At 36.6% G+C, this 17,622-nt stretch overlaps 2 protein-coding genes across 4 annotated transcripts in view; one reads left to right on the forward strand and one right to left on the reverse strand.

Moving 5' to 3' along the window:
* LOC127529461 (craniofacial development protein 2-like) overlaps nt 1–17,622 on the reverse strand; it is a 782,501-nt gene that overhangs the window by 467,689 nt on the left and 297,190 nt on the right. The window lies entirely within an intron of this gene.
* kif2c (kinesin family member 2C) overlaps nt 1–17,622 on the forward strand; it is a 47,738-nt gene that overhangs the window by 21,516 nt on the left and 8,600 nt on the right. For all 3 annotated transcript variants that reach the window (XM_051933134.1, XM_051933132.1, XM_051933133.1), the window contains 10 exons: nt 2,058–2,158; nt 3,534–3,629; nt 4,039–4,093; nt 7,987–8,149; nt 10,026–10,116; nt 11,841–11,908; nt 11,983–12,070; nt 16,693–16,835; nt 16,924–17,128; nt 17,289–17,399. In XM_051933134.1, the coding sequence (XP_051789094.1) occupies nt 2,058–2,158; nt 3,534–3,629; nt 4,039–4,093; nt 7,987–8,149; nt 10,026–10,116; nt 11,841–11,908; nt 11,983–12,070; nt 16,693–16,835; nt 16,924–17,128; nt 17,289–17,399 (1,121 nt within the window). The remainder of the gene's footprint in view (nt 1–2,057; nt 2,159–3,533; nt 3,630–4,038; nt 4,094–7,986; nt 8,150–10,025; nt 10,117–11,840; nt 11,909–11,982; nt 12,071–16,692; nt 16,836–16,923; nt 17,129–17,288; nt 17,400–17,622) is intronic.

The raw sequence follows: 17,622 nt of genomic DNA on the forward strand, positions 1-17,622 counted from the left end.
CCAATGATAAACAAAAATCCAAAGAATTAAGAGGGGTTCCCAAACTTTTTCATGTGTGTATATATACATTATTTTTTATTTTATACATTACTGTGTAGTTTCTGGTGATGGCCAAGAAAAAAATTGAGGTTGAGATCAGTCTTCCACCTTCTTCATTGATCATGTGCAGACATTCACGCACCCTGTCATTCAGTACTTGGTAGCACTCTTCCACCAAGTGTTTTTTATAGCCAGTTTAACAATCTTTCTATTCTTGCTATATGAATGTTTCCCCCACCTTTGTTTTGTATCTATGTCCTGTAATTTTCCACCTTTTTCACCTTCAGTGATTTTACTGATTAGGGGATATTATCTTCCAGTCTTTGCTAATACTTTATAGAATTTAGTCTTCCTTTAACCTGCACAATATTTTCTGTCTGCTGCAATATATGTTAAAGCCACCCTCATGCTTATCAATTGGCAAAGTGTTTATAAATGCTACCGTGGTTTTTCCTTACCCCTCCAATCCTTTACAAACTTTGACTACAGTTGCCAAAGGTACTTTTTACAGGTATCACCAGCCCACCACACTACTTGCTTATCTAAGTGTTGTATTGACACACTTCAAATGGTAACTATTGTGAGAGGTTCTTGGGTAAAGTTTCCTTCTGATGACTCTTTCATGCAGCATAGGTTTATGTAACAACTGCACCATCATTTATGTGCTAGTTAACCTTCCTAATCACTGCAAAAAACCGGCAGGAAGTTTTCCTTTTCATTGACCAGTCTGCAATAGCGGTCTAAAATTTTCATTGGTTTTTTTAGCTCTTGTTGATTATTTCCACTTCATCAAATTGCATTCATTTCATTAAATTCTTCTCCAGTTTTTATGAATCCATTATCTTTACTTTTAGATCCTCAGTCAGCTGCTTAGAGATGCCTAAGGCTTTTTAAGTGTAAGCACAACAACCTGAGAGATTTGAAAGGTCAGAATTTTTTAAGCTCTGGAGTTGTCTTGATCTGATTTGAATTAAGGCCTCACAAGTCAGTTCTGAGACCTAAAACATAATACTAATAGTTTAGTTGGGAGGGTGCCCATACTCGTGCTGTAATTGTAATGTCTGTAAAAGTACTCCCATGCCTTCTTGGATGAAATCTAAAAGTTGACTGGACTGGCACTGTATATTTAACTTTTTTGGTTTCCTCCTCTCAACCACCTTATTTTGGAATTAATTTTCTCACCTGACTTGTTTCCCTTAACTTGATTTCTATTTCATTGTATTAATGTCCCTGCAATGGTTTTAATATTACTTGAAACAGATAAGAGCCCCTTTGCATCCAGTTACATAGGTAGGGTCAGGCTGCTTACTGGAAAGCAGCTAACCATATTGGAGTGTTCTTAACACTTTCCCACATTAGCTGACATTGCCTCAAGCTCGCTTTCATTTGCAAGAAGACTTCTTGCAGTAGAGTGGTGTTTATTAGATCTATGTTAGTAGGGTAAGCGTTTGCATGTAGTATTCCTTGCATCATTTAATTCTGTGGCTTTTGTGTCATGGGGTATAGCTTCTTTTGGACCAAATGTTTGTTTCCGCAAGAGGTGGTGCATCAATCTATGTGAAGGATGCCTGGCTTTTAAATGATAAATACTTTGCATTTTATATGACAAATTAAAAGAAAATGTGTGCATTTTTAGTTTACTAAGCCATTCAACTTTTACAACCTTGATACATTTTGACCACTCTTATCTAGGAGAGCCCTGTAATTTTGAATATTTCAGAGCATTTGAGTTGTACAGTTGACTTACACCTTATTGATCAATCTAAGAATGACACTTGACATTAATGAATATGATGAGTATTTGGGGGGGGCAGGGACTTAAAGGTTATAGAAATGTTCATGTATCCTTTTGTTCTTGGCAATAGTTTCACTAATCTTGGGAAGCTGGTAATTTAGAAATCAAGCCTTAAATGCAGACTGTGTAAATAGTTTATAATTTTCTGAAAGGTTAAATATAAGTGATTTAGTATAGATTAATTTTATACAATGTTAATGTTATTTTTATGTTAATATAACAGGTAATCGCAAGTCTACTGTTGTCCATCAGGTAGAGAAAATGAGGAACAGACGTGAATCAAATAAAGCTAAAAACCTAGAAATTCGAGCAAAGAGAGCAAAGGTAAAATTGCAACTATTGTCATTCACTTAATAAGTATCCAAATTGTGTGTGGCAATGAATGTTTAAACTATTGTCAAAGTATCTGATCTTGGAAGTTATGTCTCAATTCTGATTGAAAGTCTTATTTTTGGTGTGCAAAGTAAATTTTTCATTTGGTTGCAAATAATTTTCCAAAATTGTATATGTAACAGCCAAAATTTTGTAACAATGCAAAGTATCTCTGCATAATGTGTGTAACTGCACAACATAAATGTGCGTGTGATTTGACAGATGCAATAACAAAATCTCCCAGACACAGGCTTTGCATGAGCAGAATGACTACACTTAAGATCCATTTTAAATATCTGAATGCAGTTCCTGAGTCATTTTGAAATGTGACATTTGTAATGAGAAAATAGTAGTTTCATATGAATAGTGAAGAGGTAGGAGTGAGTGTTCTGATAGTGTGCAGGAATAATCTGAGAACCAATTAGTGTTGTAGAGAGTAGGATTTTAGGGGCATTCAAACTAACTTTATTTTGAAAGGATGGGGTGGACAGGATTTTCAAGCTTTGTTATGCTTAATGGCCTGTGCTTGTAATTTTTTTTTTCTTTTTCTTTCTACAATTTGTAAAAGTTGAATGCTAAGACTGTGCATATAAATACCTACTTCCTATAAGGATATTCTATTTAAATCCTCTTCTTCTTAAAAATAGTGCATCTGAACTTTATTCCATGAATAACATTTCTATGCAGTGTAAGATTCTGTTGATTTGACAGGTATTTTCAGTCAAATATATAGGAAGCAAGTTCACCTCAGTCTTTACCAAACCATGTTCAGAGCTACAACCTAATTTGTATAGCTTGTTTGCCTATAGCAGCTTCCAGCCATAAGTGTGAAAGATTGGATTCACTGGGTGTTGCATTAGTTATTCTAACTTCAGAAGGTTAAGTGTTCTGACAGTTTTGTGTAACTCCATCATTGCAACACTTTGCCTCTGTTCTCTGTACATTTCTGTAATGGAATACTGTTCCTATTTGTCTGTAATATCTGCCACATCATTTGCCCACATTTGCTGTAGTTGTGTGCTGCTCAATGAGCTGTGCACAAAATGGTATGGAGCAACTGCATGTCAATACAAAGAAAAGAAGCCCCTCATTCACATTGATCTTTCTTTCTCTCCTTTTGTAATCTCTTCCAAAATAAAGTGAAAAGTCAATTTTAGCTACATATCCTATTTAATTTAATAATTAAGCTTGGGAATAATAAACTGAACATGCAGTTAATTTGTTGTATACAATTTAAAAACGTTTATACATAATTGTACATTTGAGTGTGGTATTGGGTATATATTTTTTCTTCAAATAAACATTTTAAATTTTCTGCTCTCCTTAGGAAATTGATATGCACAGTTCCAACTGGGAATTTGCAAGGATGATTCAGGAATACAGAGAAACAATAGAATTCCATCCAATTACGTTGTATGATCCAGTAAGTAAGTTATATTGTACAAAATATTTAGGCTGCTTCCTTTTTAATATAGAGTTTGATTGTGGGTTTATTTTTGTCACCCTTGAGACAATACATATTTAGTGCAATGTTTCAAGAACGTCCGGATCTCTTGATTTAATGTAAAACACTCATCTGAGTCTTTACACTCAGTATATATTATATATAATATATATTATAATATACACACACACATACAAACAAAAAAGTTTTGGTTTTAAATTCTGCAAATCGTTTTAAATTATTACCAAAGTCTGTCTGGTGCTTTCTTTATATATGGCAGTATACATATAGTATTTGTGCTTGTGTCATCTGAAATATTCAATATGAATATACTGAAATAAATACAACTCTAGTATATATTATTTAAAGTACTTTTTATTTTCCCAAGGTTGATGATCATAAAATATGTGTTTGTGTAAGAAAAAGACCCCTGAATAAAAAAGGTATGAGCAATTTTGTAATCCTATAAATGAACTTTTATGCACCTTAAATATTAGGTGTGGTTTCAATTGTTTATAATTCAACAGTTTGTATCCTTCCTTGACCTGCTTTGAAGCTCCTTTGCATAATATTTAATACTTTAAATTTCTCCCATTGCATGCCCAAGCAGTCTAGAAGGGGGGGGGGTCTCTTCAGAAATGCCTTTCCCAAGGTTTATTACATATTGTTTTCCCCCTATGTGTGTGTGTGTGTGTGTGTGTGTGTGGTTTTTTTTTTTTTTTTTTTTTTTTTTTTTTTTTATATCATTATAGCTACAGTGCATGTTTCAGAGCAATGGGCTTAAAAAAAGCAAAGGAAATTAATCAAACAGCTCTAAAAACAAAGCACAAAATTGGCATTAAAAGCAATAACAATTGTATAAATTCACAAACAAAAGTACACATACACAAGCACAAACATTTTGTAAAATGTTGATTTTTGAAGCTCCAGTGTATTTTAGCAATGCTCACAAGATCTCTCTGCTTGTTGGAACAAGCCAACTATCTCCCTCTCTGAATTTACACAGCACACTCCCCTTGCATTTGCACATAATTCATAGTCCTCATTATTTTGGACAAATAGTGTGTCCTGAAGAGCTGGAATACTGAGAAAGATGCTTTTGAAGTATGGAAAAAAGTAGTCATTTTGAGGTAAACCTGAGTTACTAAACAAGCTTGAAAAAATAATTTTGTGCCTGCCTTCCCACATTAATTTCCTATTGTATGTGTAAAAAGTAAGTTTATGGCTGGTGATCATGGTTCCTGACAGCTTTTGTTGCCTTTGGTAAATATTTAGGAATGTGAAAGACAAGAAATGCAAAATAAAGAAGTTGAAGATTTTGTTTAGAATTAAAGCAGACAATTTTAAAATTACATTGGGGAACTGATTTAAGTATGCATGTCAAAAATAAAAATGCCACAAATATGAACAGTATACAGTAATTGCAACAAAGTGTAAAAGCAAGTACATGTGTAATGAATAATGCTGCAGCCAGATGCAAAATGATTTGTCAAAATTGCAAATACTCAATAGTAATTTACTTGTAATAAAATATATTGCAGTCTGGAGCACAGCAGGTCTAATGCAGTCACTCTAATCATCTGTTAAGCTAATGTTCAATCACACTAGTGCCCAGTTAACAGAAAAAAACACACTTTTCCTCAAATTTCTAATTTTTATGATTGGAGAGTGCACCAAAGTTTTGCGTATCCATTTTGTGCCTTTTGCTTTGGTTTTTCAGTTTTAGCAGCAACTTCTCTGTTAATCTGAGGAATTTACAGCCTGTATGTGCACACTTCATACTGTTCTGCAAACTGCATGCACATATGCACAGGCATCTTTTTTCACTCTGATTTATCATGAGTTTTAGCATTACCATATTCCGTATTGAAGTGTGAATATGTTTAGTGGACACCTAATTTGAATTGCACAGGTCAGGCATATATGAAGATCTTTTTTTTTTTTTTTTGGCAAATTGTTGATAACTGCATTAAAGAGCCACAAACTCCAAAGTTAACTGCTTTTTGTGAGCGATTTTGAATTCTTCTAGCTCGTACCCACATTTGCAGTGGGTGTTGTATGGCCTTTTTATCTCTGTTTAAGTATGATAAGCATTCACCTCCTCATTCATCATGGTCAGAACCTTTTAGCTTGCTCAACTATCTTTTAGACCCATTCAGCAAGACACCTGCACAAAATACTACTGGATGCTGGTGCAAACTTTGAGTATATTGGAGCTGAACCATTCCAAAGAAAATAAAGGTTGTCAAACTTTTGCTTGGGTATCACAGAAATGCTTGAACAAATACTTTATTCATAACATTGAAGGGAGAAAGATTAAGTTTGAAATATCGGGTAACAGTATATTTGTCTGGAATATCACAAAAAAGTAACTCCTATTTCCCAGACCATACAAAGGAGCCCACAGCAGTTTACCTATAGATTGCAAATTGAATTCTTTGGGGAAACTTTTTCTGCCACTTAACCCATCCAAATTACTTCAGACAATTGATGAGTTATGGCACCCTGAGCGCTGAAGTTCCATTGATTCTTTCCCAGTATGCCGCTGAATATCCATTGTGCAGTGAATTTGTAATAAAGGGGTTGATTAAATTCAGCATCACTGACATATGTATGTTAGAATTTTCTGTTGTGGCAGTTTTCTGTACCTTTTTATACAGGTTGACCACTGTAGATGACCCGGATGTATGCTTGACAAGGTTTTCCCCATGCAGAAACACTTAATGGGCTTCAACAGCAGTCCCTTTATTAAGACACTTTCCTGAGATTGGTTTTAATTTAATATTACTAGGGGGCTTCGCTTCCTGCTCGCTTCGCTCGCCAACCCCCGTGTTTGGTTTTCCGGATACACACTTAAGATTTTTTTTCTTTGAATTGTTGCTATTTCATTAGTTTCACTTTTGTTTCAGAACTTCGTTAAAAACAATATTTGGAATCTTTCATGTCCCAACATGCTGAATCTTTTAAATGAGATCTATGAGACATGTTATTAATGACTTTGTACCATAATTCAGGATAGGTTTTTCTGTTTGTTTTTGTCTGTGCTGAAATTCCAATCTACATCATCAGCAGTTAATTTTTTTTGCAAAGTAACCAAGAAATGCATGTGAGGTAAACCCAATTTTTGAAATACTCTGACTTAAACTTCAAAGCCTTACAATATTGACATACTTCTGACATATCACCTATGTCCATATATTCGATCCCCATTCCTCGCTTTGTCCTACTTTTTTTTTTTTTTTTTTCTTCTTCTTCTTCAATGACACCTGGTCTGTGGTGATTATTTTCCCTTTTTTTGAGTAATAATTTCCATTTTGTTTGTGCTACTGCGATCTTTACTTTCTTTTTTTTTTTTTTTTTTTTACTTTCTAATTTTCCAGCTTTCATATTCTTTAACTTTCTCTATTTGTATTGCGCCGTTTTTTTTGAGCCTTTCAAATTCCTGTTTTCATAATCTCTAACATACTCTGCATGTGTATAGCACCAACGTTTTTGAACGTCTTTATGAAGTTCTTTTTGTCTCTTAATTCTGAGCCCAATTGGACGTGCTTTTTTTTTTTTTTTTTTTTTTTTTTCCCCAATTCCGCTTGTTCCGGGCTGATTATTACTTTTCTTATTTTCTGAATTTGCACCTAGATTATTCTTTTTCTTTTTTTTGCATTATTTTTCCTCTCCAACGCTTTTGAGTCTCTCTCCTCCATGTTGCTCTTTCTTCTTCGCTTAGTCATCAACGTTTCGTCAATAATGTATTGTCCTTATATGCTTTATATGCGCTGAGAGTCCTGGATCTGTGTGTGCTCAAATCCTTTACACGACTGAGTGTTTTGCTGCCCGTGGTCTTATTTGATATTGGTTGTAAGTAGGGCGTGTCTTGCAAGAATCATGTTTTACGTCCTTGCGAGATGGTCCTGGGTCAATCTCTTGGCACAAAGTCTCATGTTTGGCCACAGAGCGTCTCGCGGGGACCTTAATCTCTTTAGTCTCATGGGTCTTTTAAGTGTCTTATGTGAAGATCACGTCTCATCTCCCTAGTCTTTCTCTCCCAGGATTTTATTTTATAACGGAGAGATAAATGTTTTGAGCACACATTGATTTTTCATAATACTATCTTAATGTAAGACACACAGTCCCATAGTGTTACTCTTTTCCCAGTCATCTCAAGACTAACTACAATATTTTTACCATCTGCACAAATACTAATTTACAATCTTACTTGCAGCCTTTTCATTTTTGCACTGTAACTACTTTTCTAGGATTGAGTAGTACACAATGACCTGTATTATACCAAGCTAAAACAGGGATCTGTAGTAACTTTTTATTTATTTTTTTTAAATAGAGAAGTTAAAAAAAGAAATTGATGTAATCACCATTCCTGACAAAAGTATGCTTCTGTTACATGAGCCTAAGCAGAAAGTGGATCTTACAAAGTATTTGGACAATCAAGTGTTTAAGTTTGATTACTCTTTTGATGAAACTGCAACAAATGAAATGGTATACAGGTACAGCACCTTTTATTATTCTATAATCCAATGTGAATAGTTCAAATGTATAATTGTAACAACAGCATGTTCTTGATAGAGCTGAAGCCTTAAAAATTTCTTACAGGTTGTTTTTGTTTTGAAGGATATAGTTTCTTTTTGCACATCAACCTTTGCTGTCCATAGCCACATCCTAATTAAAAGCATCATGCCACCTTCTTGTGCTGTTCAAACTTGCATGCTCAAGTGTTATGTAGGTATCTCATCATCAGATACAGGAATTCATTACATGTGCAGCAAGCTGATTTGGTGTCTTTGAACTCTGTCTCATCTCTGGCCCCTTTCCTCCACCATTATTGAGTCACTGACCTTCTAGACTACATTTTTAGATGGAGGAAATAATTTGTGTAAATCATAAATATCGGACTTGAAAATAATTTTATTTCCTAAAATGAAAATAGAAAGCAATTTGCTTCTCTCTGATCCATGTTGTTTGTGTGAGCGCAATTTACTGCTGAATCGATACTAAAACCTTAATTGATATGACTACTTTTCTGTCAAAATGTGCGCGGATTGCAACACAGCAGATGATGACCCTGAATACACAAAATTGAGTTTACAGTTAGAATTGAAATGTGAAAATAAATAAATAAAACATACTCCAACCAGTAATCTTATAGTGCACCAGCTGGTATAGATATGTGCCACAATGCCTGAAATATATCATTTAATTCTTTTTCTTTTTAAACTGTCCTCACTACACTACATGGGCCAGAGGCAACCCATATATCACACTGTTCCCTTGATTCTTTGTGAGCAAACACAAGCCCAGTGTTCAAATCCGGGAGTCTCCATCAGCCAAAACTCCATCTCTAAGGCTGTTGCAGACAGAAGGTATGAACAAAGTTCTCTCTAAGTACTGCGTCTGCACCACCACCCCTCATACTCCCTCAACTCCCATTACCTGCCGCTCATGGAGCTGCCTTTCCATCTATTCACATCCTCTCTGGCAGTCTGTGGCCACCTGGGGAGTGACGTCCCTCACTGGCCTGGACCCTGAGGTTGCTACAGTACTAAATATTAATGTTGGGGTCTGAGGAGGGTGAGGATCTTTTAAGCTTTGAAGGTTGCAGATGCTTTAGTTGAAAACAGTTATAGAATGCTTTTATTTGCATCATCAAATCTTGCAGTGGTTGTAGGCATGTTATTGTCACTCAAGTAGGTGGGAGGCTACAACAGGGTATGCCTAATGCAAATTCATTTGTGTGGGTTTAGCTTGGTGCCCAGCTTGAAAGCAAATTCATGTTTAGCTTTTTGGGAACTTTCTGAAAGGACTGACTATATTCATTTTATTGCCTTTTTAGCTCACTTGTAACATGTTACTATTTCTACCGCTGTTGGTTGATACAGCAATTGCCAGTAGGACTTCAAAATTTAAATTTTATATTTATTTTTACTTACTAATGTTCAGATACGATAAGGTATTCGGTGCCATACACACCATAATAAGTAAGCCACCCCCCCCCCCCTTTTTTTTTTTTTTTTTGTTTTTTTTTTCCTCCTGGAGTTCAAAATACCTGTTTAAACTTAAAATTGAGCTCAGCCACTGTTCTTTCTGTGAAACCTGACAATCTGCCATTCCTCTCCAGGACTGATTCCTTATCATTGTAGTTGTTGTGCTGCAGGTCATTCAGGTATATGCCTCACGTCCTACTTGAAAAGTAACAGGTAACTTAACCGGTAACACATCTTCATTAAGAGCTAAGATGACGTGGAAACCCTAACACTGTCTGCCGTGTAGACAGTGAGTGAAAAGTGCCATCTAAAAATATCTGCATTAAAAGTTGTTTTAATCATTTACAGTGCCCATCTTTGTTTTGTAACCTTTTCTTCCTAGGTTCACTGCTCAGCCATTAGTTAACACATTGTTTGAAGGAGGCATGGCAACATGCTTTGCCTATGGACAGACAGGAAGTGGGAAAACGCACGTAAGTGTATTGAGCCAAGTCATTTTTGGAACTATATAATCTGCTTTTAAGTTGAAAGATTCATATTTACTTGGGTTTTAGACTTCTACAAACATGCTTATTTGCAAGAAATTTCACCCAGTGACCCCTTTGCAAAATTGTATTTCTTGGCACTCTTTATTTTAGTGATGCTTAGATTTGATTGGCCATCGATCTAAATCAGACATTTTTTTCTTTTTCTACATAAAACTGTTGATTGGTAAATTGGCTGGTCACTCATTTTTTACAGTCTGTCATTACGATAAATGTAGTGGTCTTTAGGAGAGTGATTTGCAGTCCTCTTGTGCAGTTAGATTTCTTGTTACACAACTCCTAAATATTTGATAGATTTGCCGCTTTAATTTTTTTTTTAAGGTTTGTACTACATTTGTTTGTTATACACATAGACAAAGTTTGACATTTTAGGCTGATGACGCATCAAACTATAAAAAGGAACTGTACTCTTATTTTGACATTTCAAGTCACTCATTATAAATTGTGTAATAAATTACAATATAACCTAAATCTCGTCTGTATTAATAATAATAATTCATTACATTTATATAGCGCTTTTCTCACTACTCAAAGCATTAATACATTTGAAACGCACATGAACACACATGGAAAAAGTACACAAGTTCTGTTAATGATAATTTAACGTCAAGAATTAGGAATGTCTAGTTGCTACAAAAAACACATACACACAAAATACTTGCAAGTACAGTAATGTATATTTTAATAGCAAAAATCTTAATGCAACTGATTAAAACTATAAATGCATGTATATTTACATTTAAGCAACGTTTAACTGCCAATATCAATTAATTGAATTAATGTGTGAAAAGTGAAATTTCTTGACAAATGGTAAGTTACTTTTTTTTTTTTTTTAATTAAGCTTTGTTCAGTTGGTCATTTTGTTGACTTTATGCTGTAAATTAGCCGTTTGTAATTGAAGCATTTTCTTTTCCTTTATCCCATCTTATGTGAATAAGAAATCGGCTAATACAATATGTACAGAGAAGTATGAATTTTAGGATAATGTTATTTACATTAGTATTTTTATGATCTCTGAACAATAAGCCTACAGAATTTCAATTTGTCAATTAAAAAATGAACAGGTAATACCTATAGTTTATGGATTAATTATAAAAATAACAAACATTTTAATCATTTTTGTATAGAACATAAGGCTTCTACACCTCTATTATGCTGGAACTTGGTGTAAATGTTTTTAAAGGGATCAAAAAAGTATCAAAATTGGTCATTCTGTATATGAAATTGGTGATCTGTATCTGCCCCAAAAAACTGATCAGAGCATCCTTATTTTGTTAAATTCTTCCATTAACCTCATGGATGTATATTTTTATTAATCACTTTCTTTTACTGCTCTTTTTTTTTTTTTTTTTTTTTTTTGGAACTTACACAGTTTTGCCAAGCCAGAATATGGCACTGGATATGTGTGGAGTTTCATCATCCCTAAAAGTTGCATTCACTACTCAAACATTATTTTAAAACTTATTCTTCATTCTTACATTTTGTTAAATATTCAGTACTTCATATAAATAAGTTGCCTAAAGCAAATTGCATTCTCCATTCTATATGATTGCTTTTTTGAAAAACTACCTATTTATGGTTTGTGCTAAATTCTGAACCTTATATTAAAACAATTTGTTTCTTAATGTTATATGCAAACTTTTCTTTTACAGACAATGGGTGGTGACTTTACTGGAAAAAATCAGAACTCTTCTAATGGAATCTATGCATTTGCTGGCAAGTAAATAAATATTGTTACTTGTTTTTGTGCTTAGTTTCCAAATACCAATTTTTTTTTTCTTTTGTTTTAGCAAGAGATGTCTTTTTGCTCCTTTCTCAACCAAGATATTCAGTGCTTGACTTTGAAGTATATGTGACATTCTTCGAAATATACAATGGCAAGGTAGGTTGACTAACTTGCATTAATTTAGGTATTCACTTTTTTTAATTAGACGGGAATAGATAAATTTTTTTTCTCCATGTATTCTCTGATACCACTTGTGAAATCCTTTACTCCTTTACCCAATGTATAAGTGAATGGTTTTACCATCAAAATGTAAACTTTAAAAGTGAATGCAAGGGTTATCCATTCTAGGCCAAGAAAAAACTAAAGTGCAAATGTGTGTACTTTCAAATTATAGATGCAGAAAAGTTTTGCTTATAGTGTTTTTATCACTGCTTAAATTGTGAATATTAAAACCAGTTAATCCATAAAAAAGAACAATTTTAATCCACTGGTGATGGTCCCGATTTTCTTCTGTATCACTTTAATCTAGCAGACTACGTTGAGTAGACTGAAGTGTGGTAGCACAGCAACTATAAATCTCTGCTATGTCCTGAATTTAAAGGGATGCTTTGCTTTAAAGAGGTACATGGTCTTATTCATTCCATTATAGTTAAGAGCAATGTTTTGCCACCTAATAGGCCTTGGGGGTAACTACTCCTACAGGCCTTCTGGCTCTGTTCTCTTGTGTGAGAATTGGACATTCCTGGAAATGGCTATTAGTATGCTATCTAATAATAATAATTTACATTTATTGACCGCCTTTCACAAACCTAAGGTCGCTTTACAGAGTGAGAATATGTCTATCATCTAGAGATTATATATATAATATAATATAAAAACAATTACACAGATGTCAAAAGTTCTTGGTAAGTTTTCATTTGAGATTTAAAAGTGCAGAAAGAGGAGCAATCTCGGAGAGACTGAGGAAGACCGTTCCAGAGTTGAGGGGCTATAGTACTGAAGGACCTGCCTCCCAGGGTGGAGAGTCTGGTGCGTGGGACAGTAAGGAGATGGCTGCTCGAGGACCTGATTGAGCGACAAGGAGTGTAAAGAGCTAGGAGCTAGTGGCCGAGTGAGGTAGAGGGGGGCAAGGTTATATAGAGCTTTGAAGGCGAGAAGCAGAATCTTGAATTTAATCCTTGATGGAACCGGTAACCAGTGAAGCTGGGAGAGAACAGGGGAGATGTGAACAAAACACTTTGTGTGGGTGAAGACTCTGGTTGTGGCGTTCTGAATATACTGTAGCTTCTGTATAGATTTTGCAGGGAGGCCAATAAAAGAGGGAATTAAAGTAATCAATACGAGACATTATGAAGCATTGAACCAGAGTTTGAGCATCATTAAAGGACAGAAATGGATGGAGGCGGGCAATGTTAGGGAGATGATAGAATTAAATTTTGGAAAGAGACCTAATATGTAGCTCAAAGTTAAGTGATGAATCAAACAACAAAACACCAAAATTTCTGACAACAGGATCAGGTTTGACAAGTGTACCATCAACCGAGAAATTGGATGCCTTAGAAAGTTGGGATTTTGGACCTACCAGTAACACTTCCGTTTTATTGGGATTAAGTTTGAGAGTTATTTTCCATCCATTGCTTAAGATCAGTGATGCAGACAGTGAGTGTGGTGGGAGATGAATCTGTAGAGTCAGTTCTAGAATGTTTTTCAGTTTATTCTGATGGTTTATAGACGCTAAGATTCTTAATCTCCCAACAGATACAAATCCATACACATTAATGTCTATGGCAATGAACTGAAAAATGACATGTTTTGTCAGTTTCGTCGTCCTTTCACATATGGCTGTAGCTTCAAATATTTTTCTAGGCCTGGAATTTTTTGGAAAACCATGTTTACGCTTTTACAATTTTTGTAACTATAAATGGCATTTCTTGATAAGTTTGCAAGAAAAAATTTTGTTGTTGGGGCTCAGTTGTGTTAAAATGTACATATCTAAGGTCATATATGCCAAGGACCTTACAATAAATATCTCGATCCTGATTTCCAGTTTCTGAGGTTCTGTTCACACTATTCCCAGTAGCAATTTGAATGCAATACATGAACAAATTAAAAATGTATTGTACCAGATAGCTAAAGAGCAGATCATTTCAAATCCTGATAAGAAGTATTCAGATTTTCCCATGTTGCCAAGTTAAATGTACCTTTCCTAACACAATATCGGACTATAAACTAATGAAAAGAAACTTGAAAAAAATTGTTGTTTTTTTTTGTTTGTTTTTTTTATACATTTTGCCCCAATTGTGTATATATTTTATTAATAAGGAAGTGTCAGGCCAGCTTCTGTAGCCGAGGATCGGACAGCCAAGGTCCCTGCCTTCAGCCACCACCCAACTCACACTGCACCCGACCTCCTTGGCCCCTCCCATAGGTGGTGAGCCCATGGGAAGGGGGGGACCCACGTTGCCTCTTTGGGCTGTGCCCGGCCGAGCCCCATGGGTGCAAACCCAGCCGCCAGGCGCTCGCCATCGAGCCCCACCTCCAGGCCTGGCTCCAGAGGGGGGCCCCGGTGACCCGCGTCCGGGCGAGGGAAAACACTGTCCAAATTTTTTATTCATCATAGGAGGTTGTGTTGAACCGCACTTTGTCTGAAGGATCACACTGCTCAGCTTCCCTGGAAAAGCCTATTCGGGGGTTCTGGAGAGGAGGGTACGTCGGATAGTCCAACCTCGGATTCTGGAGGAACAGTGTTGTGTTCGTCTTGGTCGCGGAACAGTTTACCAGCTCTACACCCATAGCAGAGTCCTGGAGGGTGCATGGGAGGTCGCCCAACCAGTCTACATGTGTTTTGTGGACTTGGAAAAGGCGTTTGGACCATGTCCCTCTGGGAATCCTGTGGGGGGTGCTCCGGGGGTATGGGGTACTGGACCCCCTGATAAGGGCTGTTCGGTCCCTGTACAACCGGTGTCAGAGCTTGGTCCGCATTGCTGGCAGTAATTCGAACCCATTTCCAGTGAGAGTTGGACTCCGCCAGGGCTGCCCTTTGTCACCGATTATGTTCATAACTTTTATGGACAGAATTTCTAGGCGCAGCCAGGGTGTTGAGGGGGTCCGGTTTGGTGGACTCCGGATTGGGTCACTGCTTTTTGCAGATGATGATGTCCTGTTTGCTTCATCAGGCTGTGATCTTCAGCTCTCTCTGGATCGGTTCGCAGCTGAGTGTGAAGTGGCTGGGATGGGAATCAGCACCTCCAAATCCAAGACCATGGTCCTCAGCCGGAAAAGGGTGTAGTGCCCTCTCAGGGTTGGGAGCAAGATCCTGTCTCAAGTGGAGGAGTTAAAGTATCTCGGGGGTCTTGTTCACGAGTGAGGGAAGAATGGAGTGTGAGATCGACAGGTGGATCGGTGCGGTGTCCGCAGTGATGCGGGCTCTGCATCGGTCTGTCGTGGTGAAAAAGGAGCTGAGCCGTAAGGCAAAGCTCTCGATTTACCAGTCGATCTATGTTCCTACCCTCACCTATGGTCATGAGCAATGGGTAGTGACCGAAAGAACAAGATCCCGAATACAGGCGGCTGAAATGAGTTTCCTCCGCAGGGTGTCCGGGCTCTCCCTTAAAGATAAGGTGAGAAGCTCAGTCATCCAGGAGGGGCTCAGAGTAGAGCCGCTGCTCCTCCGCATCGAGAGGAGTCCGATGAGGTGGCTCGGGCATCTGATCAGGATGCCTTCCTGGTGAGGTGTTCTGGGCACGTCCAACTGGGAGGAGGCCCCGGGGAAGACCCAGGACATGCTGGAAGGACTATGTCTCCCGGCTGGCCTGGGAATGCCTCGGGATTCTCCCGGAAGAGCTACAAGAAGTGGCTGGGGAGAGGGAAGTCTGGGTATCTCTGCTCAAGCTGCTGCCCCCATGACCCAACCTCGGATAAGCGGAAGAGGATGGATGGATGGAATTGTCAGGCAATTGTGCATACTCCTCAAATTCAGTTATGAGATTGGTTAAGATTGTAGGTGCAATGTGCTCAAGAATGTTTTGCTAACCTTTGAACCTAACCACACAGATGAATGTGTGGTGAATTTTTTTGTATTTAAAGAAACATCCTCATTTGACTTGCAGTCAACAATGAGGTCTGAGAAAGATTGGTGTGTGATATCACATTAAATGTAAATGACTCCTGCTTGTATCAAAGCTTCAGTCATACAACCCAACATTGCTGAGTTAACTGCAGGCATCTAACATTGAACCAAATTCTAATAGGCTGGTATCGTTCTGTGGAGGTTGTGAAATACAATTGAAGCTTGTTTGCCCTGTGAAGAAAAGGTTCTACGTTATTAAGTAGGTAGTGATGGATAATTTTCAAGCAGCATACCTAACAGAATAAAAGTGGTGCTATTTTATCGTAATGTCTTGGGTAACTACTTTTTGGGTAGTGTTTTTTTTTTTTTTTTTTTTTAGGTTTTGTACGATTTTATCCAAAACGTTTGTCGTAGCCTTATTAAAATGACAATTTGATGAAGGAGCCATATTTGAAAGGTCTCTTCTCTAGGTGCAGACTGAGACTGGAATAACTAACTTCTGCCTCCTTTGCACCTACTGACTATGGAAAGTTTTTTAAAATATAAAACATTACTTTTTATAAGTGGAACTCCGCTATCTACCAGTTTTAGATTAATAATTGTGTTGTAATAACCATTCAGAAATCTAAGCATCACTTACAAATCCTGTCAAAAATACATGTTTCTGATTTAGTGCTTTTACTAATTCCAGTGTTTTCTTTTTGTATAGGTTTTTGATTTGTTAAACAAAAAAAACAAGTTGCGTGTTTTGGAGGACAGTAAGCAGCAAGTTCAGGTGGTGGGACTTCAAGAAAGCCTGGTCTCCTCTGAAGAGGAAGTCATCAGACTAATTGATATGGGCAGTTCATTTAGGTATAGGGTTTATTTTAGATTTCTTCCACTCAATAAAATATCAACTTTTTTTTTTTTTTTAATAATAAACTTTGATTTCCTTTTGCAGAACTTCAGGGCAGACATTTGCAAATTCAAGCTCATCTCGCTCTCATGCAGTTTTGCAGATTATTTTAAAACATCATGGCAGGCTCCATGGCAAGTTCTCCTTGGTAGATCTAGCAGGCAATGAGCGAGGAGCTGATGTTTGCAGTTCTGACAGGCAGACTTTAGTCGAAGGTGCTGAGATCAATAGAAGTCTTCTAGCTTTAAAGGTAAATGTCTTTGTTGTTTTTAATAGTGTTTGTGTTTTATTCACTTAGTATAATAGTAAAAACTAATCCAACTTCAGGTTCAAAATATTCTGTTCTAGAACATAAATCCTAAAATATACTTGTATCAAGGAAATTTAATACAGGAGCTTTTCTGTTTCAGGAGTGTATTCGAGCTCTTGGAAATAACCAGGCTCACACCCCTTTCAGAATGAGTAAGCTTACACAAGTTTTGAGAGATTCATTCATTGGTGAAAACTCCAAGACCTGCATGGTAAGTTAGACATTAACCCACTATCTTGGACTAATGTTGGGCTGGAACTTTAAGTTTAGGTAAATCATCACTAAAAGGTACTTCTGTGCGGTTGACAGAAATATTGAAGGAACACTAGTCTGTGTATAATATGTATAATGGAATATTTTGGTATTTAAATAGAGAATGGATATGTATAGTTCAAGTATGAGCTATTTAGAAAGATGATGACACAGGAGCAGAC

This window comes from Erpetoichthys calabaricus, chromosome 10 (assembly GCF_900747795.2).
Source record: "Erpetoichthys calabaricus chromosome 10, fErpCal1.3, whole genome shotgun sequence".
NCBI lineage: Eukaryota > Metazoa > Chordata > Cladistia > Polypteriformes > Polypteridae > Erpetoichthys > Erpetoichthys calabaricus.